At 29.4% G+C, this 24,503-nt stretch overlaps 2 protein-coding genes across 4 annotated transcripts in view; one reads left to right on the top strand and one right to left on the bottom strand.

The window, feature by feature from the left end:
• Positions 1–1,659: 1,659 nt before the first annotated feature.
• On the top strand, positions 1,660–20,153 carry LOC130663856 (transcription cofactor vestigial-like protein 4). Of its 3 annotated transcripts, none has more exons than XM_057463370.1 (5): positions 1,660–1,849; positions 3,134–3,313; positions 18,773–18,928; positions 19,150–19,359; positions 19,438–20,153. In XM_057463370.1, the coding sequence occupies exons 2-5, from the start codon at positions 3,256–3,258 to the stop codon at positions 19,515–19,517; spliced, it is 504 nt and encodes a 167-aa protein (XP_057319353.1). In that variant the 5' UTR covers positions 1,660–1,849; positions 3,134–3,255; the 3' UTR covers positions 19,518–20,153. The 3 variants fall into 3 exon arrangements, with proteins under 3 accessions (XP_057319353.1, XP_057319352.1, XP_057319350.1); XM_057463369.1 differs by having other exon boundaries at positions 1,663–1,849; positions 18,770–18,928; XM_057463367.1 differs by lacking the exons at positions 1,660–1,849; positions 3,134–3,313 and adding an exon at positions 17,902–18,109 and having other exon boundaries at positions 18,770–18,928.
• The window catches only part of LOC130663852 (sorting nexin-13-like), a 39,263-nt gene continuing 33,908 nt past the window's right edge, over positions 19,149–24,503 (bottom strand). The window contains exon 9 of the mRNA XM_057463361.1: positions 19,149–19,397. Coding sequence (XP_057319344.1) covers positions 19,394–19,397 — 4 coding nt within the window. The 3' untranslated portion in view covers positions 19,149–19,393. The remainder of the gene's footprint in view (positions 19,398–24,503) is intronic.

Raw genomic sequence — 24,503 nt, 5'->3', positions numbered from 1 at the left:
TCTTTCATGGCTCTGCTATACAAGTTTCTGATCTACTAGCTGTGAGGCTATTCATAGAAGCCAGAGGTTTTAAAGAACTATTTGTTGTTTAGCTGTCTTATAGTTATAAGATATGTGAAATTTTAAAATAATATAAAATCATGATATGTATCGCTTAAAGTTATTTTCAACTCAAGTAAAAATAAAATTATTAGCAAACTCGAATAAATTTGATAGAAAATTGACTCGTAGGCCGAAACTAGCAAACCAAGGCTCGGGAGTCGAAGATTGGCAAACTCTTGGGCCAAGACTAGCAAACTGAGGCTCGGTAACCCAATATTCTGCTAAAACGGGTCCCGTCGTAAAAAAATTTTTTTCCTACAAGGGCAATTGAATATTTAACAGTGGACTTTGTTTTTATATTATATTTTTATAATAAAAATTACATTTTTCCTCCTCTTATACCGTTGTTTAAGTATTACACAATTTTTAATTATTTTTAATTACATGTGAAATAGTTTGTACTATAACAATTTAATTTTTCAATATAATTAAATTCTGCAACAACGAGCAAACATATTTAATGTCTTTCAACTTCTTGGATAAGTGAGTATTTTATAAATTAATTAATACCACAAAAAACGTCACGGCATCGTGTATTGCCGTTGTGGTAGCAGCTTCAACTTGTAATCGGAAGGACCCAGGTTTGGATCCAGCGGAAGAGACACGACGTTTTTTCATCAATTTGTAAATTAATTATCTTCTCTTACCTTGACTGCTAAAACACCTGAACACACTGATGATCAGATTTCAATGACTTAATTATTTTATTCATGATTTAATTAAGTTTTTTTTTTTTTTTTTTTTTGGAAATCATTTTTAGGTATTCGTAGATCTACGTAGATCAAACTAAGCAGTACAATATAATAATTTTTAGATCTCTGTGAATCTACATAGATCTATTCCAAAATTTATATCTACGTAGATCTAATCCATTTTTTCATAGGGCAGTATTTTAATAATTCTCTAAATTATGATTTCTGAACATTATATTTATTGTCTCAACAAAATTTATTTTTACTTAAAACAATTTCTTTACACTGAAAATCGTTATGTGCCGAAGATTGAAAATAATTTTTCCTTTATTAACACAAAAATTAGAAATTACTAAAAATAAGCATCAACTTTCTTTTAGCAAGAAATTATAATTTTGTTAAACAAAATATCTAATTAATTGAAATAATTCTTGAGTAAAGTGTCATATACTTTTTAATAGGCATTTTTCTACTTGGTTCATGTAAAACTAATAAATATCATTTAATTCTATTGACAATCATCCTTGAAAATACAAAAAATAGTTGTAGAAACGAGGCGAAAAAAATTTTTTGATCGTAAAGCACACTCTAATGCTTCGCATTATGAGTCGTGCAAAATTTTAACAGTATATAAAATACTCTTTACAGTATCAATAATTGAAGCTTTTACCTTATAAACATTTATATTCAAAATTATGTATACAAATATATTCTACTTAACTACATAAGATTGGATACAATTTCTACATATTACAAAACACAACACACCAGTCGAGTGAGCAAAGCTTGAAAAGTTTGGCTAAGGAGGGCGTTAGTATAGCAAATGCCAGACATTCCATTGTAACGTATAAGTGGCAAACTGGTGGGGAACTCGTAGATACATACCTCTCGTGTCAGACAGCTCGTGCTCCGTGTGTCCGCCTGCATACCGCTGGATTTTCATTAATTCCAATGGATTAATTTGTTTGCAATTATTAAGTTATATACTGATAGACAATATATGTAACAAGTATTGATGTATTTTAAAAAGTGTCATTGTTAAATATACAACGTAGGTAAGTCGAAATAAGTATTTTAACCGAGATTTCGTTTTACTTTTGGAATGCAAGGCCTTACCTTTTTTAGAGCTACGCCGCATTCCTTTATTGATTTGTACCGACAAGAGACGTGCTTTCCCAGGTTATCTTTTTGAAAAATTATTTTAGTATCAATTTATAGCCAGTTAAATCATCTTATACTTTTTCTTAAATATTTTTCTTTTATTATATTAGCTATTTATGGTTTTTGTATCATAATTATCATAATTGTTAAATAATTCAATTTATAAGATATTCATATATAGTTTATATAAATACTTTTTACGTTATAAACAACTTAGCACGTGATTATATGTATATATATGTATGTATGTATGTATGTATGTATGTATATGTGTGTGTGTGTGTGTGTGTGTGTGTGTGTGTACTGGTATCATAGTAATGAGTTAATTTTTTAATTCAAAACAATAAATCCGAAAGTAATAAGAATGTTTTAATTTTAAAATGTTCATCTACTAAATAATTGAATGCTATGATGCTTGATAATTATTGTTTTAGATGAAAAAAAAATAATTTTTTAATTTTTAATTTGAGTAATTGTCAACTTGGTTTGCTTTTAAAAAGCGCGAATTTCATTATTAGATTTGAAATATTATTTTAAACATGGTTTTTATTTATTTGTTAACATTGATATTGACTTGAATATATTAAAATGTCAATGAGTGAACATATAGTAATAGTGTAGATACATAGTATGGAGAAAATAATATATGAAAGCGCAAAATTAAAATATATAATGAATAATGAAACTGGATCATCTTGCACCGGGAAGACAAGGCACTTAACCAGAGGAAGTAAAATCTGTTGTTTATATTATTACGAATAAAATTGTGATGTTTGAAAGCGTATTATAAGTGTTTGATGTCGAAAGAAATATTTATGAATGTGGATGTGGTGTCTGTGAATATAATGTTGAAGAGGGGCAATACAAGAGGCGAGGCAATAACACGTTAAAAGAGGAAGGGAGTCTCTTGGTGAGGGGTCCGCATTCCACAGACAATGTCACGTTTTTAATTCCTATTTCACTTTATTTGTACTCTGTCGTTTACGGCAACAAATTAAATCTTGAACGGTTTACATCTTTAACTGATCATTATTGATGTCTACTGCTTCTATAATTTTTGTTTCTTAAATTTATTTCTTTTATTCTCTGACTCTATTTCCTTGATTATGATAACGTTAATTTATTAAATATATACGGAAAAAATAAAAAAAACTGTAATCTTTCATTATTTTTGACAGAATTTATATCCGATCAATTTTAACGTTGGCTACGAATAAATTAATATTTTTTTGGAGGAAATGTAAAAATTCGCTCAAGTTTAAATATTGTCAAAAAACGAAGAACGGAATCACATACTACTATGTCCGCTGTTGAAAGCGCGTTGGACGTCCTATCTAGGGCAGCTACGATGATGCAAGGTCAGTATTTTGACATCACCATATTTATTTCGCTATGTCATATTTTTTTTCTTTTCAAGTAATTGCTAAATTATTTGTGTCTGGCAACATTATTATGCATTTTATTCATTATTATACTCAAACCAAGTAAGTCAGCCTAACACTGAATCATTTTAAAATAATTTTATTATTTACATTCTTGAAATGTTTATACATGTAAATATTAGGGTTTTTCAACAACAACAAAAAAACATTTTTTCTCGGAAACAGGTTCAAAAGTTTGATTTAAAGATAAAAATACGCCTGTGAAAATTAGAGTTTTCAATATTAACATTAAGAGGTTCTGCATCGCACTTTTCTGTATAAGAATAATATGGAAAAATAGTATACGCACCTTGGCCAGTAAATAAGAAAGCCTCAGATCACATGTAATTGTGATCTGAGGCTTATTAATAGGCGTCGCCTCGGCCAACAATTACATGTGATCTGAGACATTTCTTACTTTACTGCCCATGGTGTGTAATATACTATTACTTTCTTTTTTCTGACTGAAAAAAAATCCGATGAATTTTTAACTTCCCGCTATGAAAATTACTCTCTAAATATGAATTAGTGATTTTTCACTAATTTTTAGTAAATATTCACTAATTGTCAATGCTACAATCGTACCACGCAGAATTAGTGAATATTCACTAAATGAATATGTGAATATTGGAATTCACTGATTTGATAAGTGAATATGAGAATCCACTAAATTGAAAAGTGAATATGGGAATCCACTGATTTCATCGGTGAAAAAAATATTATATTGCGAAAAAAAATATAAGACACTTGTAATTAGATCCGAAATGTGATTAATGTATTAGAATCATTACTTAGAGGAAGTATACATGACTTTGATTGATGAAAAAATCCCGGTGACTGCTGGACTCGAACCTGCATCCTTCCGATTCAAAGTCTTTGATGCTATCCACTTCGCTGGCCTACGCATGTGATCGCGTGAGTGTAAATAGTATATTCGTTATGATACCAAACAATAACTGATGAAGAAATAAAAAATCCGTGATGTTATGATTGACGTACTCTTCATATAAATATATTATTGTTCTGTACTTCTATTTTTTTTCTTATTTTGAAAGTTTTTTATTCAAATTTTTAAAAATAGTACCATAATTATTAATTACATTTATATCTAGTAAAATATTTAATTATTTGCTAGTTAAAGTTACTAGTAAAATTGTGAAATTCATCAATTAAGAAGTGAATAACAGTTTCACTTGTATAAATTATGAAAATATCGCTAGTTCAGTAGTGAAAATCACTAATTTGCTTGTGAAAATTATAGTACTAAATTTATTAGCGAGAATTCACTAATTTGTTATTTAAATACACTGATTATGAAGTGAATACTGCTTCACTAACGTAATTAATGGAATTTCCACTAATTCATGTTTAGAGAGTACAAATTTTCAAAAAAAGGGAAGTTATTGGTTTCGTTCCGATTTTTGAAAATCGAGTTTCCATCAGATGTCGACGTTTTGAGGTCCTAGGAAGCTAGTCTATTATTTTACATTGTAAGTTTTGTAATTTTACAAAACATGTGAAGCTCTGTTAGATTAATGATATTGTAAAACAGTTTAGTAATTTTACAAACAATTTTCGATCAATCGATTTCAGAAAGTTACAATATCGCACTTGAGTTTTACAAAACATATAATAGCTTTCTTTGAAGTAATTTTACAATATAGTATTGTAATTTTACAAACATTAAAAAAACAGATTTTTTTTTCATTTCTTGTTCAAACATTTTGGCGATGCTAGGAGTATTAGATATGCGATATTGAATTTCTAATCGAATTAGAAATTTTTGATTCAGAGAAAAAACGCTAAACTTATCAATGACCGCACACGCATTAGTATAACTACATACATGGTGAGGAAATTTTTTTATTATTTGACTGGAATACCTGGAAAAATCAGGGAATTACAGTTTCAAAAATCTGTGGGCACCATGGTCTTCTGATTCTATAACTAGCTACGATGCGTCGTAGAAAAACTTCGTAGAAACTTTGTTGTGGGGAATTAAATGCTCTACAACAAAAGTCTCTTATCATTTTTTGATAAATCCATCTGTACAGACATTGTTTGAGCTTGAAGTCAAATTCATATTCAATTTTGAAATCTTTAATTTTTTCGGCGAAACTATCAGACTTATTACAGAATTTCATATAATCTTTTTCGTAGATAATTTTATTTCTCAGAAATTATCTTTCACAAAGGTTTTCAAATTCCGCATAGTTTTCTAGTTATTTTCATTTTATGTCAAGCTCTTAAAATCGATCAGAACACTTTTTACATATGTAAATATATATAACAGACTGATTTAAAAAGATCGACTATTTTTTTTTTCAAAAATAATACCCCAGAGAGGAAAGTACCACGGGCCCAGACTTGGGCCAACTTTGTAGAACCTTGGGCCAGGCTTGTAAGCCAGTCTTAGCCCAGTTTTGTTAAAAGTCTGGAATGATAATCTCGGGCCGAGCCTAGTTGCCAGAACTGGGCCATGCTTGGTTACCAGACCTGGCCCATGCTTCGTTGCCAGTCCTGGCCCATACATCGAGGAAACGAATAAATTTAATTTTAAAAAAATTTTATTATTATTAACCTCGTAGAATTCAGGATCATTAACGTTTAAATCATCTAAGGGAGGTAAATAATGTGAAAAAAACTCGGTGAAAATTCTGCTGGGCTCTAGGCGCGAACTGCCGTCCTTCTGATTGCTGGGTCCAAACGGTAGCTACTGGACGAACCTACTAATGTTGAACTGATACATTTATATGATCTACTTATATAATCCATAGGTATAGCCAAACTTGGGCAATCCTACCTTGGCCCAAGTCTGGGTTTTAATTGGACGGCCAAGGCAGGGGCACCCAGTATTGGCCCAAGCTCAGATAATCATTGTAACAGCCAAGCCTAGGTTACCCCCAGTCTTGGCCCAAGCCCGGGTAATCATTGTAACAGCCAGGACTGAGTACCCAATCTTGAGCCAAGCATGGGCCAATATAGGCGTGCCAAAGCTAGGTTCCCCAGTGTTGGGCCTAGTAGGGGCCCGTCGTTCAACTCTGGCAGCTCCTGCATGGGACGGAAAATATTTTTCGAGATGACGAAAAAAAAAATACTGTTAAAGCTTGAGCACTTATTATTAATATTAACAACTGCCTCATCGCAATTTTCGATTTCCCATTTAAATAACATGGGAAAATTTTGTTTTAAGTTTGGAATTTTATCATTCACCAGGCAATCAGTGTATCGAAAAAATCAATAAACGTTTTTGTTGAGAATTGATCGCTCTACAAAAAAAGTTTCTTATCATTTTTTGATAAATTTAATTTTTCAAAAGTTATTCGAGGTCAAAGTTGGATTCATAGTAAATTTTAGTATCATTTGACTTTTCTGGCGAAACTATCGGAATTATCTTAAAATGTTGTAGGGCCTTTTTTGTAGATCACTTCACTTCCTACAAATTATTTTTTACGAAGCTTTCTAAATTCCTGAAAGCCCTTTAGTTATTTACATTTAAATGTTTATTCGTTCCAAAAAATCGTATTCTGATCGATTTTATTTACTTACTTTTAAACGCCAATAACTAAAGAACTTTCAAAAATTTTGGAAACTTGACAAGAGATAATTTGTGGGAAATGAAATGACCTACAAAAAATGTCCTATAAGATTTCAAGATAAATCGGATGGTTTCGCCGAAAAAGTAACATAATACTAAAATTTACTATGAATCCAACTTTGACCTCAAATAACTTTAAAAAAATTAAATTAGTCGATAAATCATAAGAAACCTTTTTTATAGAGCGTTCAATTTTCAACAAAAATGTTCATTGATTCTTTCGATACGCTGATTCCCTGGTGAGTGATTAAATTCCGACCTCGATGAAAAATTTTTCCCATGTTATTTAAGTGACAAATCGAAAATTGCGATGAGGCGGTTGTTAATATTAATATTAAGCGCTCAAACTTTGACAGCATTTTTAACTTCCCGTTAAGAAAATTGAAAATTTTCAAAAATTCGGAAGTTTTTGGTTTCGGTTCGATTTTTGAAAACCGAATTTCTATCAGATCTTGACGTTTTGAGGTTCTAGGAAGCTATTCTGACTAATTTCAAGAAGATGTCCGAGTGTATGTGTACATGTACAGACGTACGTAGGTAAATATCTGTAATTTTGAACGGATGAACTGATTTTTGATCGACAAGGAGGCATTCGACGCGACTTTTCAATATCTTAAATCCGTGAAAAATTGAGTTTGATCGGTAGGGCTCCTTCAGAGATATTCCAAAAATAAAATTTTTTCAAAAATGTTTATTTTGGATAACTTGTAATGTGCTCGATGGATTTATTCCAAAATCTAATGGGCTTTAAAACTTTATAAGCCGCTTCAAATGCTACCTCAACCATCAAAATCGGTTCGTTCGTTCAAGAGAAACCGTTGTCGAAAGAATTGGAAAAAAATTTTTTTAGTTTTTTTCGAAATTTCTCAAAAACGACTAGATAAATCAATTTCAAAATCTAATCAGCTCCAGAACCCAATAAAACGCGTCGATTGCCACCTCAACCATCTCAATAGGTCAATTCATTTGAGAGATATCGTTGGAGAAAAAATGGTAAAAAACGTTTTTTTAACTTTCCGCTGAGAAAATCGACGATTTTCGAACAATTCGGGAAGTTATTGTTTTTACCCCGATTTTCAAAAATCGAGTTTTCATCAGACGTCGACGTTTTGAGGTGTGTGTGTGTGTGTGTGTGTGTGTGTGTGTGTGTGTGTGTATGTGTGTGACCGGTCTATAACTTTTTAACTAATCAACCGATTAGGATGGTTAAGGCGGCAATCGAAAGAGCTCGTTGGCCATCAACTTTTCTGAAAATTTTAGATCATTTAATCAAGTAGACTCGAAAATATTGGCGAATTACGAAAAAAAAACATTTTTTTTTTAGTTTTCTAGTGATTTCTCAGAAACGACTTGAACGATCGACTTCAAAATTTAATCAGCTCTAGAACTCAATAAAACGCGTCGTTCGCCGCCTTAGCCATCTCAATCGGATAAGTCGTTCGAGAGTTATCGCGGGAGAAAGAAATAGTAAAAAACGGTTTTTTGCAAATATCATTGAAACAACTAAACTAAACAATTCCAAAATCTGATCAGCTTTAGAATTGATTAAAACACGTCGATTGCCACCTCAGCCATCAAAATCGGCTCATTTGTCTAAGAGGGATCGTGAAAAAAAGGAATAGTGAAAAACGGTTTTTTGCAAATATCTTTGAAATAACTGAACCTATTGATTTCAAAATCTGATCAGCTTTAGACTTCATCAAAACGGGTCGATTGTCACTTCAAACATAAAAACCAGATTATTTATCAAAGAAATATCGTGGGAGAAAATAATGCAAAAAATCAGTTTTTCACGAATATCTTTGAAACGACTGAACCAACCGATTTCAAATTTCAATCGGCTCTTGAATTCAACAAAACGCGTCGATTGCAACATTAAATGCTAGAATCGGTTGATTAGTTCAAAAGACATCGACGTCAAAATGTTAAAAAAATAATAATTTATGTTATTTTTTTCGGATAAGTCATAATATAATGTACTAAAATATGTCCAAAATCATACCAACGCTTCGTCTTTACGCTCTCTTTCGATCCCCCTATAACTTCATCTAATTCGTTCTTTAGTTTGAATCATATTGTCAACAAAAAATGTTAAAAATACAGTTTTAAATATTTTTCGCCGATATTTTATATATCATTGCTCTGATCTGCGTCAAAACTTATTTGAATCTTAATTTTTATTACTGACATTGATTTCTACCTCAATTTATTGATTTTATTGAACATAATCAGGACTAAAAATTTAAGAACCGCGTATTCATTAATGATTTTCGATTCTTAAATTTTCAAACTTTAATATAAAACGTAACTTATTAGAGCTTAAAAGGCCCATAAAAAAATAATTGCATGTAAAAGCATTTTCGAGCTGAAGAATGTACCTGAAGATCGGAACGTTTTTTGCGCAACGAAAAAAAAATTGGACAGTAAAAAATTTACTGGATGACTAGATTTCCGTAATGTTTCGGATATAGATGCTGGTATGTCAGCCCAAAATCTTAGGCCACCCCCAGCCTCAGGAACTACTCCTTAAGCAGTCGAATTACATAAATTTTTTTTATTTTCGTTGCGCGAAAAACGTTCCGATCTTCAGGTACATGCTGAAGAAGCTCGAAAACCGCGGGAAGTTTTGGGGCTGGCCCGCAGGGTCAACCGATAGACCGATTTTTTTTTTTATAATGTCATAATAAAAACAAATTGATACTATTAAAAGACTATTTTTACAATATAAAATGTTTTTATATTAAATATTTCTGATAATTAGTTATCTAAATTTGTTTTTCATTGCTGTTACTTTCAAGCATTTTTAGGAAAAATATAATAGTATATTACACACTAAGAGAGTAAAGTAGGACATTCCAACTCGCGTATCCAATTGTCTACTCGAGCCGAAGTTGAGGTTGGCAAATATGCGGATTGGGACGTCCTACCTTCCATCGTGGTGTGTATACTATTTTTCATTAGATCCGTACCTGAAAGTCAAAATTTTTGCCTTTTTGTGGAATGGTACGCTGATTTTTATCATTTGTTTTCTCATAAAAGAAAGAAAACGAGTCTCTTCCCTCTAAACCGGACAGGAATTTAAACATTCGGTGCACGTATGGTGAAAAATATTTTTATCTGTACCCGGGAAAAAAAGTTTTTATATGATCATATATAAATCATATAAAAGTGACTCATATAAAATATATCAAGTTTTATAATGAAATTGGTCCCCCAAGTAAAAACAGAATTCCGCCGCACCACCGCCGCAACACCGCTGCACGGCTTTTTAAGCGCCGCACCACCGCTGCACTACAGCCGTGACAATTCCGATTATTTTATAAATGCCGCACCACCGCCGTGACAACTAAAGAATTTATCTATTCGCTGCACTACCGCCGCACCACCGCCGTGACGACTAAAGATTTATCTATTCGCTGCACCACCGCCGTGACAACCCGAGTAAAAATGAAATTATTATTTTTACGAAAAAATTATAAATTTTTATCGACCGCCGCACCACCGCTGCACCACCGCCGCACTATAGCTGTAATATTTTGTTGTAAATTATTTTTGATTAATGATTTAAAAGTGGTATATTCTTTTCAATCTCATATAGCACAAGTAAACTTAGTAGTCACTGTCGGTAGCGTAGCCTAGTCGTTAAAGCGTCGGTCTTTCGTGCGTAAGGTCCCGGGTTCGAATCCTACTAAATCGTGTGCGTTTGGTTGATGTTTATAGCGTTTTTTCCCTAAATTAAAAATTTCTACTTGGTTAGAAATTATTTCATCACAAATCTAATTGATTTCCGCATCATCAAAGAAAAAAAAAAACTACTAAAATTGAGCAAGTCTTTTTTTTTAATTTAGTTGAAATTTCTATACATGGCTATATATAATTCACTTTTACCGGACAATTAAATTTTTCTCACCGTAATCCGGGTAAATTAATTAATTAATCATAAGATATTTTGGCATATAAATGCCATTTTTTGTGAAATCGGGGTTATGCTTAAGTATTGGTGTGGTGGTCGTGCAGCGGCGGTGCGGCGATGCTGGCAGAATATATTTTTAGCGTGCGGCGGAATAGTCCGCCAAACGGCGGTGGTGCGGCGGTATGGTGCGGTAGTGGTGCAGCGGTGGTGCGGCGGTCGTTAAAAATTTATAATTTTTTCGTAAAAATAATAATTTCATTTTTACTCGGGTCCTATAAAAAATTATATGACTTTATAGAATATTATATAATCATTTAAAGTCTTATATAATCATATAAAGTTATATATACTCGGGAAAAAATGATTTTATCTATTCATATAAACAATAACTTATACATGATTAGATCTAAAAGGTCTATAAGATTTCCTTAGGTCATATAAGATTTCATATGATCATATATGATCATACATGGTTATGTATAACCATATAAAACGTGCTCTTGTAATTTCATAATGTTATATATAACTTGATATGAAGTTACATGGGATTTTATAAAAATTTTATAAGATTTTACGAATTATTATAAGAATTTTATAAGATTATATGAGTTTTTATATAATCATAAATGACTGCATATAATTTATAAAATTTTATCTGGTAATGTTATAAACTCATATATAACTTTATAAAAAATCACATCAACTATGATAAAATCCTCATAAAATTATATGATTATATATAAGCATATGAAACTTACCTGATTAGAAAATACGATTCGTGAGGATTAAAACTGTTTTAATCGTTTTGAATCCTCGCGAATCCTCAATCGATGATTAAAGATGATTAAAAACGATTAAATTTTTAATCGTTTTCAATCTTCATGCAGGACCAGAAATTGCTGTATATTATTTTACGATTAAAGAAGATTCATGAGGGTTAAAAATTTTTAATCCTCATGATTCGTTTTTAATCGTAAAATAATATTGCTATTTCTGGTTTCGAATGAAGATTAAAGACGATTCATGAGGATAAAAAAATTTTAATTCTCAAGAAATCGTTTTTAATCGTAAAATAATTGGTCTTCGTTTGAGGATTAGAGACGATTAAATGTGAAAAACCATGAGGATTGTGGCGATTAAAAAACGATTAATGCGGATTAAATTTTTAATCGTTTTTAATCCTCACGAATTGTATTTTCATATCAGGGTTTATCTGGTATTGTTATAATGTTATATATAACTTTAGATAAAATCACATCATATTTTATAAAGCTTTATAAGAGTATATGAATCCTTATAAGAATTTTGTAAGATTATATAAGCTTTCATATAATCATATATAAACACATATGGTTATATATGATTTTATAAGAACTTTTTTCCGGGTTTATATAAAATCACATCAATTTTTATAAAATCCTCATAAAACTATATAAATTCTTATAAGATTTTTATAAGATCATATGAACTTTTATATGATCATATATCATTATTAGGGTGCGTCATTTCGGAGCAACATTTTTTTTTTTAAGTGCATGTGGAAAAAATTATAGTTCAACACAAAACAAAAATTTTCGCGCCAGAAACAAAATTCTGTGTCGATTACAGACCTAGCTCATTCAAAAATTCGATTTCCTATTTAAATAACACGGGAAAATTTTTTCTTTAACTTCAAGTATTTTTAACTCGTTAACAAATCAATAGATCGAATAGACTTATTCATGTTTTTGTAGGAAATTAAATGCTCTACAGAAGAGGTCTCTTATCATTTTTTAATAAATCCATCTGTTCAAAGTTATTAGAGCTCGAAGGAAAGTTGAAGATCTTTTTACTTTTCCGGCGAAACTATCAGACTTATCACAAAATGTTATAAGGTCTTTTTTGTTGACAATTTTATTTTCTACAAATTATTATCAGTAAAGTTTTTTCAAATTCCGCATTGTTTTCTAGTTATTTTCATTTTAAGTTCAAACTTTTAAAAAAGTAGTGTTCTGATCGATTTCAAGAACTTGACATTGAAATGAAAATATCTAGAAAACACTGCGGAATTCGAAAAAATTTTACTGATAAGAATTTGTAGAAAATAAAATTGTCAACAAAAAAGACCTTACAACATTTTGTGATAAGTCTGATACACAGAAAAAAAAATCTTGGCTGAATATAAATTTTCTTGAGTCAAGAAAATTTTTGGGTCAAAGAAGGAAGGCCAGAATTTTCTTCGAGCAAGTATTAAATTTACTTGAATTTTAAATCTTACGTCAATAAATCATTTCTTAAGTCAAAACTCTTTTACGATTGAATTAAAATACTTATTTATTAATTCAAGATACTTGATTTTCTCAATTCAAGAAAAATTTTATTTATCCAAGATTTGCTATTTACTTGTATTAAAAGTGAACTTATTTATCCGAAGTTAATACATTTATTAAGATAAATAATTTTTTTTTTTAAACAAAAAGCTTAATTTACTTCATTCAATAACAATATCTTTTGATTGAAGAAAATAAATTCGTTGTACCAACAAAATTCTGTTCTTCTGTTGGTAATATAGTTTCTCCAGACAAGCTGTATGAACGACTTGAGCATAGAGCAAATTTTCTTGGCTGAAGAAAATTTTGTTCTTAAGAAATGAATTCTAATTTACTCTCTCTTTCTCGCACTAGCATAGTAAATTGATACCGAGTCCACATTTTTTATCGAAATAAATTAAAATTTAATAATTGAATTATATTATTTATAATAAGTTAAATAATTTAAATAATTAAATAAATTTGTAATTTTTTTTCTAACCGAATTTTTTTTTATTAAAAATTTTAATATTCTTATATCGATATAAGAATATTAAAATTTCGATCGAAATTGTTTTATGAAAAATTCATATAATCTGTTCAGTATTTTTCTAAAATGTAACATTTTTCCAAATTATTGTCAAAAATCTTTTTATTTTAAATTCTGTGTTTAAGATTGAAAAATATGACTGACTGCAAAGACAGTGTGGGTTAATAGATGTAGGCAAAAGAAACGTAACTTGGCAGAGGCTGAGATGGCTTAGTTGGTAAAGCTCTCGCGCGACGCCGAATCGATCTGGGTTCGATTCCTGCGTTAAGCGATAATTGTTTTTCTCAATTTGTTACAATATATAACTCATAGAGAAAATGTTCTATCCTCTAATAAAATGCCTCTAATTAAGTATTTATCTGCTTCACATTATTGTTAATAATATTGAAATCGAAAAATAATTTTTTCGATAAAAAATAAAAAGTTTCTTAGCTCAATAAATGTCTTTACTCAACTGAAAAGATTTATTTCTTAACTGAAATTATATTTTTGATTGCGACAAAAAAAATTTATTGGTCCAAGAAAGTTTTCTCATGATTTATAAAGTTAATTTTCTTAGTTTAAAAACATTTTCGTATTAACTCAAGACATTTTTTCTTAACGACAAGATAAAAACATTTTGGAGTAAGAGACGCAATTTTCTTGAGAGGAGAACATTTTCTTGAAACAAAATAAAAACATTTTAAAGCAAGAAACTAAATTTTCTTGAGAGGAGAACATTTTCTTGAAACAAAACATAAAGATTATGGAGCAAGAGACTGAATTTTCTTGAGAGAAGAACATTTTCTATGATGAAGATCAAATCAATTAGATCCAGAAATTAAATTTTCTTGAAAAAAGAACATTTTTTTAAAACGAGAGAAACTTCTCAAAACAAAATGCAAATTTATTAAAACAACAAAAAAAAATTTCTTAAAGCAAGAAACTTTTCTAAAAACAAGAAACGATTTTTTCTTCATTCAAGAAAAAAATTTTGAAGTAAATATTTTACTTGAACCAAGTAAATCTTTTTTTCTGTGTAGTTTCGCCGGATAAGTAAAAAGACCTCCAACTTGACTTCGAGCTCTAATAACTTTTGAACAGATAGATTTATCAAAAAATGACAAGAGACCTCTGCTGTAGAGCGTTCAACTTCCTACAAAAGCATGTATTAGTCTATTCGATCTATTGATTTGTTAACGAGTTAAAAATACTCGAAGTTGAAGAAGAAATTTTCCCGTGTTATTTAAATGGGAAATCAAATTTTTGAATGAGCTAGGTCTGTAATCGACATAGAATTTTTTGTCTTGCGCGAAAATTTTTTTTTTTGTGTTGAACTATGATTTTTTCCACGCATGTACTAAAAAAAAAAATGTTGCTCCGAAATGACGCATCCTAATAATTATATATAAGCATATAAAACTTTATCTAGTAATTTTATACAGTTATATATAACTTTATATAAAATCATATCAATTTTTATAAAGTCCTCTCAAGAGTATATTAATTCTTATAAGAACTTTATAAGATCATATAAGCTTTCATGTAATCATATATAATTTTTATATATTTCTTATATGATTATAATATAAATCGTATATGAATATATATGTTAATATATGATCATATAAAATCTTTTTTTCTCGGGTATAATAAATTATTTTATTTTTTTTCTTAATTGATTATAATTACACCGGCACACAAGAAAAAAAAGTTGTCTGTACTTTTGACGGGACCGGTATATCTTTATGTATTTCGACCTGCTGAATCCGAATCTAAGGTCTATTTGACCCATACACCGTCAAATTTTCGAGAAAACTTTGAAAAACCGAAAAAAATGATGAAAATCGACAGTTTAGGTGATTTAAAAAATTTTTTTGACCTTAACCAAGCATGATTTTTATGTATTTCGATTCGCTAAATACTTATCTGAAGTTTATTTAGACCATAAGCCGTTAAAAGTTTAAGTAAATTCCAAAAAACCATGAAAAATTGCAAAAAAAAGCAAAAAATTCCAGATATTGTGTTGAAAAAAATTTTATAAAATTAGATCAATCATGATTCTCATGTATTTTGATCCGCCGAATATAAATCTCGAACTTCTATGGCCCAGAAATCTCTAAAAATCTAAATAAATGGTAAAAAAAGCACTGAAAATAAAAAAAATCAAGTCTGTTATGATAAAAATCGATTTTTAAATAAAAATAAAAAATTTTTAACATTTGACGGTGTACGGGTCAAATAGACCTCAGATTCGGATTCAGCGGGTCGAAATATATAAAGATATACCGGTCCCGTCAAAAGTACAAACAACTTTTTTTTTTTGTGTGCCAGTGTTATTTTTGGTCATTAATTAAATTCTTTTGTATCGACATGGAGGAATTTAAAAAATATCTAGACTGTCACTAGAAGTTTAAAAAAAAAAAATTGCTACTATACTTATGCATTAAGTGTCTGCTGCAGAAATACTAACTGTAAATTTTTTAATTACTGTTTCACTTTGCTGGAAATTAACGTCATTAATATTTATTTTATATTTAAAGTCAATTTAATTGAATAAATTTTTTGAGTTGAAACCCTGATTAAAAATATTGATTGAAAAGAATTGAGAAGCGGTCACTCCATGCAAACTGTATATCTATATATACAAACAAAAAAATTGAAATCAATTGAAATTATTGAAAAGAATTCGAAATTCATCACTTTCCATTCTTTTCAATCAATATTTTTAAACAGGGAAGTAAGTGAAATGTAATTTTTAGCAAAACGCATAATCAGGTCTGACATAATAAAAGACGATAGTTTATCCCGCTAAATCATAAACTTGAATTTGGTGCGAGCGGCTACCGCAGCTTTTAATAATAAAAAAAAAATTCACACATCTTATGCAGTTAGTAGTATTAAAAAATAGTTTTACAAAGTATTTGCTCACCTTACAATTTCTCCCGAGATTCTTTTGATATTTTCAAATCACTTTCTTTTCTGTCAATTATACAATGCAATCATATAATTATCATTTGTGTGGTTCGTTAAATACTCGGCATGTCTCTATACTCTCACTTGTTTCGACCGGCTCTTTACGACAACAATTATCCATATATCAAAATTGTTCACAAAATAGAAAAAAATCAATTATGATTTATTGTAATTTATTATTGTATTAAATCAAGCATTATTGAACTATAATATATTGAGTTGATAAAGTAAATTGATATGTAATACCATTTGTAAAAATTAGGTCACAAACTTCATAATATATACTGTCTTATAATTTAAAAATAATTAATTGAAAATATTAATAACAAGAACTTTAAACAATTAAATTAATTTTGAAATTCGAATAAATTTTTATAAATTTTCTGAAATAAAAAGAAAAAATTTATCATATCTATTTAGTACTAAAACAAATCAATGTACTTCCAAGTATATATTAATAATGTATAAGTCAGAGATTCCAGGTATGCACAGTAGCAATTACTTGCACAGTAACGACTAAATTTACGTTTTTATTCGCTGAAAAAAACTATTAATGTTTTATTTAAATCTGTTGGTGTTTTATTTTATTGTTATTATTTAATATTAAATATGTAAAGAACAAAAATATGCTTAATGTTCAAAAGTTAACATGTGTGCAATAAGAATACGATTAATATATGTGATAGTTTTACTAGAATCTTAACTTTATCTACCTGAGTTAGATCGCGGCGGCAAGAACGTATAAAAGGGCCGCGTTTGAATAAAGAATAGGAAGGGGTGATCGCGAGGTGGGGCAACAAGTCTACTGAAGCAGATGAGACCGCGTTCGAGATGAATGAATGAACGTTTAAGACAGTCGTAAGAAGGCATTCACGAAACAACGGCACTATTCAAATTTAAATCTCTATCTTGATTCTTTTCTACCCTCATTTTTATTTCTTATTTATTTATTTTTTTTCTTATTATTTATTTTTTTTTCTATTTACGTCACCCAATTGTTCTTTACCCTTGCGTAATCAACGTTTTACTGAGTATTATTACGTGCAGTTTGATCAAAGGACTCTTGTGTTGTGTATATAATGCTTGTGGTTTTTTGTTCTTTCGACGTTAAACCACCAAGACTTCACTGCGAATGTGTAGAATAGCTTTACATTCATATCTATTGTATTATTTACGTTTTTTTTTGTCTTCATTTTGTTTTTTAATAATTATATAGACAGTGATTTAATAAGTATTGAAGCTATTTTAGTGTAATTGAGTTGTGATTATTTGAATTATTATTTTTTTAAATAATCAATAATGAAAATAATGCAGTCTCTTGAGATATCAAAACGTGTACGAATGAGAATGACATCACGAAAAATATGTTTGTGGCAACCTTGGGTTGATATAGATGTAAAAAATATTGAATTTTCTTATAAAACTTTTGGTATGTATTAATTATTAAACCCTTAACATTTATAAATTTTTAATATCAATAACAATATTGTTTTATAAAGTTTAATATTGAGGTAAAAGACGCTTTGAGAATAAAATCCACGGAAAGTAATTACTTTCCAATTGTTAAAATTAAAGGCTGAATTTATACCAAATATATTCCGGCAATATAAGCCTGTGAGAGTCAAAAAGTTAATTGAGACTGGAGAAATAACAAGCCCACCTTCTTTCGTTTCATTCATCTTTCCAGTTTCCATCGTCCTTTTCCAAACCTGTTTCCCACCCCACTGCGCATCCTCTCACGGCTATTAGGCACTTCCTGTCTCATCGTCCTGGGAACCGAACGTTGCCTTTCAAAGTCTTAACCCTCTCCCTTACTTCACCCTCAGCTTAATCAGTCCGATCATTTTTTGTTTTTGTTTTTTTCTATTCCATTTTGTGTTTCTATTCATCACGAACATTCGAAAATTTTAATCGTCTTTTTTTTCTTCTTTTATTTATCTCAAATTCTCAAAAATATTTATCTACTAAAGCAACACAATATTATTAATAGAGAATGAATTTAATTAAAATGGTATCATCAATTTGAATGTAAATAAAAATATAACAAGAAATTGAGATTAACGAAGGTCTTTTTTTTTTTTCTTTTTAGAAGAACGTCCAAAAACAACGAGTTTGCATAGAAAGCCAAGTAGCGCGTGGCGAAAGGAACGTAGGAAGGACCCTATTCAGAGCGAGGCCCTCGACATGTCGGCTGCTAGGGTACATCACAATCGACCCAGCGTTATTGTTCCAGCTGCACCTCAACCTGGTATACAATCTTTAAATTTTTTTCAATTTTTGACCAATTATAAATTTTATAGTAATGAATTTTTACTACATATAAGATTAATTTTTAAAGATCGAACGCGAAATATTAAAATATGTTATTTAATTATTTTAAATCCATTCATAATTGTTCATAAAAATTTTTATTTCATATCGTTATAAGTATGTATAGGTCAAGTTAATGTCATTATAATTTTGATTTAGGAACGACGATTGAAGATACTGCAGTAACACCAACACCAACAGCAACACCTTCAGCAGCGATAGGTGGTCAACGAACTGGAATTAGAAGTTCGGGTATTGTAAGTGATCCAGCTATAGATGAACATTTTAAAAGATCTTTAGGCCTTGAAGAATATGCTGCAGTTTTCAATGGTTCATCTCTCAACACAGATAAAGAAACAGGTCTAAGCGGTAAGTTTTATTAATTCAACTCTGTATGATTTAATTACCTGAAACAGATAAATATTTATAATTATTATTGTTTTACAGTGGATGATCATTTTGCTAAAGCACTTGGTGAAACTTGGACAAGGTTAAAAGCAACTCATCCAAACAAAGAATCAACATAACGTTATAGAATAGCAATAAAGTCAACATAAATTATAAATGGTTGCTCACTACTATATCATTTTTTTATGAGTGTCGCAACTCCATTAGTCGCTAATTATTATATATACATATAATATAATATAAATAAGTATTTTGGTAATTCTTACCAGATGGCTTCCAAGTAGAAATTTAAAAGAAAACAATTTGTTTTTTTTTTACTTATCGTAATCATTGGATTTTATCTACAATTAAAACTCATAATATTATAGTTAAATATTTAAATATAGTACGGAAGAAATAATTGTAATAAGACAAAAGATATGAGATATTGTTAATGAGTTAATTTTAATTGTAAATAATTTATTCGGTCAGAATTATCACATCACCACAGTCATTGCCGTAGGAAATATTTTATTTTATTAATTTTAAATATTATTTATTATGGGATTATCAATTCCTTAAGCTTTATTATTATCTTATATTCACAATTTTGTGTACATATAAGTTTGTTGCTTAACAAAAGTATAATTTGTGAATATTTTTAATTAAATATGTTATATTATATAATTATCATTACTCAAAAATTTATACGATTTGATCAATTGAATTGATGATAATGATTAGTATTTATAAAAATAAATTATATATTAACTATATACAAACCTCTATATATTTATTTATTAATGTCATTTAATAATTGTTGGTAGAACGAAGAGGAGCAGTACTGATTTCAAATGGTGCTAGGACATTTTATTTAAAACCCAGCACACACAGAAGTCAGTACCTCTGCCATCTCTATCTCATTAAATACTAATGAGATATATATATGTATATATATATACGACGTATCACAAATTAAAAATTTTTGAATTAAAATCACTGCAATACAATTCTATTTACTCTCTAAAAATGAATTAGTCAAATTCGCTGCAAATCAGTAGATGGTCACTATTTCTCTAGCTATAAGTATACCACTATTTCAACCAGTGGTATGCTTATAGTTGGTTTTCAGTACATATTCACTAAGTCGCAGAGAATTTCACTGATTCATTTTAAGAGAGTACATTTATAAGACACCAAATTTATTTCATTGAATTTTATATCACACTTGACACACAGGCTACCACAAATTTCCGTGTATCCTAACTATGATCATTTAAATAAATTCAATTAAAATGTACAAATTTGATAAATTAAAATTTAAAAAATAAGTCAAAAGTAATAAGACGTATATAAACAGTAAATGTGTGAAAAGTTTAAAACAGACCAGATTAAGATGACAGCAAACAACATAGGTGGGCTCAGACGAACGGACGAGACTGTTCCAGGAGCGCTCAGATGGCTTCCTATATGCTGGCAGCCTGTTCACTTGCCGTAAAGCAAAGTGGTAACCTAATATGCATTAGAGTTGAATATAAGTACGGTAATCCCATACCTCAGTTCAAAGTAAGACTACACCTACCCTGTCGCCATGTTCTCCTACCGGTTCCATCTTATTCTCTATCTTTTTCACCCGCACCATCTAACACTAGTTTTTCATAACTATCCTTTATATCAACCTTATCATACAATATATATATATATTTTAAAGTATACAATGAAATTACAATACATTGGATCTACTCTGGTGTCTCATTTCTTTATCCTTGCTTTTTTGCATGCACTTACTTACACACATTTTTTAATAATCTACAAAACTTGCAATATAACCGGAAGTAAGTTTACGTTCTGTTTCTTGTGCCTTTTAGTCTCTTATTTCATTTGTTTTGTTTTGTTTTGTTTTGTTTAATTATGATAATAATAATTTAATATATAAAACAATTAAAAATGTTTGTTATTATAATTTTTTGTTCTACATTTATTGCAAAACAATAATATTTTATTTATTATATATATATATATATTATTTAGGTCCCAGGCGTATCTTATTTCGGTACGAGAGCCAGTTGACCACAGGCCACGGCATCGTTTTCACGTTTTATTTTTCCTTGTTACAGAATGTTCACTCGAAAGACTGCACGTGTAAGTTAATATTTTAAATAAAAAATCTTAAATATACGACAAAATATAAAAAAACCAGATCAAGATTTAAAAAAAAAGTTATAAAATAACAAGCGTCACGACGCCGTTTGGTCTTGCATCGAAATCTCTTACTACCACCACCTTTATACATATAATACGTATTTTGCGCTCACTTCACTTTTTCATCCCCAGCCTTCAATTCATTTACAATCTACGTTTGGTTTTAAATTAACACTCCAAACAATTTATTGAAACTATAAATATTGCTATAAATTATTATTAATTCACATAATAATGAAATTCATATCTATCGTTAAAGAAAAAAAAAAGTACGAACAAACTAAATTGTAAAATATAATCAATACTGATATACTCGCGGGTTCAGTTAATATTTCTTTCATTACATTAGAATTTACATTTAAAAAAATTTTTGTTTTCTTTTCACATTTGCATTAACAAAAACATTATTGTCAATTGTATCATTTATTTTTCTGTGTAAGTTTTGTAGTGATAATTGATATTTGAATTTAGTGGTTAAAATCATCAACAAAGTTACTATACTACTTTAAGTGTATCAATGATTTATTTTATTATTATAAAAAAATTTAAGATAAAGAATAATATAATTCTGATAAAAATAAACAAAGCAACCCGTTAATCCACTTTTGATAAAGTTAAGCGTCGTTCCGGCACAATGTTGACATAAAAGCGCGTAGTTCGGTAATATTTGAATTTTATAATAAACAAGGTCACTTACAACACTTCTTAAACTTTAATAAATTATATAAATATTATTCATTAATAAAAATTAATATATTAATAATAATCTATAATCAGATGTAATGCAGGCGAAGTTTATGACTGGATCGTACCCAGGACACGACTGATCGAGTGACCGAGGGGGTAGCATGGTGAGAACATACCCCTCCTGCTGCTGCTGCTGTATAGAATTACGCGTGTGCTGCTGTTCTCTGAAGGTCCCCTTGGTCAGGAATATACATACAAAAAAATATATATGTATGTATATCAAACGGTTGAATACAGGAGTCTATCGTACCACGAAGGGGAGAAGTAGCGTGGTCCGCTTTCCCCTCTTTACCCCCTTGTAACCCCCTTCTTCCGCTCCCCAACGAACTCAGGCTCGCGTGAATCATGCATATCGATTTTTTTTTTTTTATTATTATTATAGCATTCAATTCGGGCCAAAGTACAAAACGGAGAGTCTCCAGACTACTCTTACTGCATTACAGAAGTTACGTGAAGATGCAGAGTATAGTTGTGTAGTGATGTGATGGTGATGGCAATGATGATGGTGGTAGTGATACTAGTTTGTATATTCTCCCTTTCCTTGAACCACCAGAAAAGCCATGAGCCCCCGGGTTGCAAACCCCCTTCTTCAAAAAACGTTCTTCCTGCCCAATTCTTTTTTATACAATGCTTCATATCCCCTTTATATTCCCTTCTTTACTTCTTTCCTCTTACACCAGCACCAGCCGCTCTCTCTTGTGTCCTCCAACATGTTCACAATCAGAATGTCTTTCCGTACGCGTGCGAGAGTTCGAGAGGACAAACGTAATCTCGTGCACATATCCTGTATGCTGCTGTTATATGGATAACAGAAAATAAACTAGCGCAAGAGGTTTTTTTTTTTTTATTAGACCTAGCTTTCTTTATTTTTTATTCTTCCTTTATAGAGACACACACATCCCTGCATCACTAAGAACTTACATCTTTTCGTACCGAGTAGAGAAGCCACTCCACTAATAAGCCCTTTTGTCCTAACCACTTCTTCCATCAATCTGTTGCCCCTGATGTATAGATTTTTATTATAAAAACGCTGTAAAAAAGGGTGTTGATTAAAACAAGTCATATATTTTGAAGATAGTAAATGAAAAAAATTTATTTAGTTTTATTTATATATGTAAATTTCAGTTACGATTTGTAAAACTTTTATTTTCAGCAAACATAGTAATTTTTATTATTTAATATTATTAAATTAATAATTACTTATAATTAATTAGGACGTTATATATACATTAAAAATATCAAATTACATGTGCTTTCTTTTTATTATTTGTTAAATAATATATATATTAGACAACTTTCCTGTAACTGTGATTCTAGTAGCCGGTCTTCATTTACTTTAGTTTATTATATTTTTTGTAAAATACCATAATTACAGTATAAATATGTTAGTATCCAAATTTTACAAGCAAACTTTTTCAATCAATTTTATCAAATTATGTATTTGAACAAAGTAAAAACTACAAACATCAGTAACGTGATACGTGTTAACGAATTTAATTCGTTTTCTTATTTTGAAATTTTTTTGCTAAGAATCATTAATTTTTATTTTTTTACTACAATAGTCTGAAAAATAAAAATCCACTCGATTTCATTCTTATCAATAGTTTCAATTAAATTACAATTAATTTTTTGTGACTGTTCAAAATAACACAAACTTTAAGTCAGACAGGAAAACAATTAGCAACTACAAGACCCACAAACAGGGTACAAAAATTAGAAAAAATATTTAAGTTATATATGCTAAGAATACTTAAAAATTTATTTCAAATCATAAAAAAATTTTCATCACATTATTTACTTGCTGCTTTGTTGAAGTATATTGTTATATAAATTTTTTCTAATAACTGTTATAATATTCATTTTTATTTCATAGACGAAAGTCTTTTGTCGTAATAAACCGTACTTTATACTGAAATTAATTGTTATTTTTTTTTCTGTATAACTTTTGTTCATTACCTCTGATTATCAAAAAATATTATTCAAATTAGATAACAACTGCGTTTAAAAATTTTTAATAATTTTTAATAATGATTTTCATTTTTAATTATATTAAAAAACTTCAACTTTTTAAAAATAAATATTTGGTTACTCGAAGTTGGAGTAAAATGCTATCGCAAGTTATTAAATCAATTTTTATTTAAAAAATCACAGCTAACCTAAAATCCTTCATATATAGA

This window comes from Microplitis mediator, chromosome 2 (genome assembly GCF_029852145.1).
Source record: "Microplitis mediator isolate UGA2020A chromosome 2, iyMicMedi2.1, whole genome shotgun sequence".
Taxonomy (NCBI): domain Eukaryota; kingdom Metazoa; phylum Arthropoda; class Insecta; order Hymenoptera; family Braconidae; genus Microplitis; species Microplitis mediator.
Note: the sequence above shows the minus strand (reverse complement) of the source record. Positions and strands in the feature narration are given on the sequence as shown.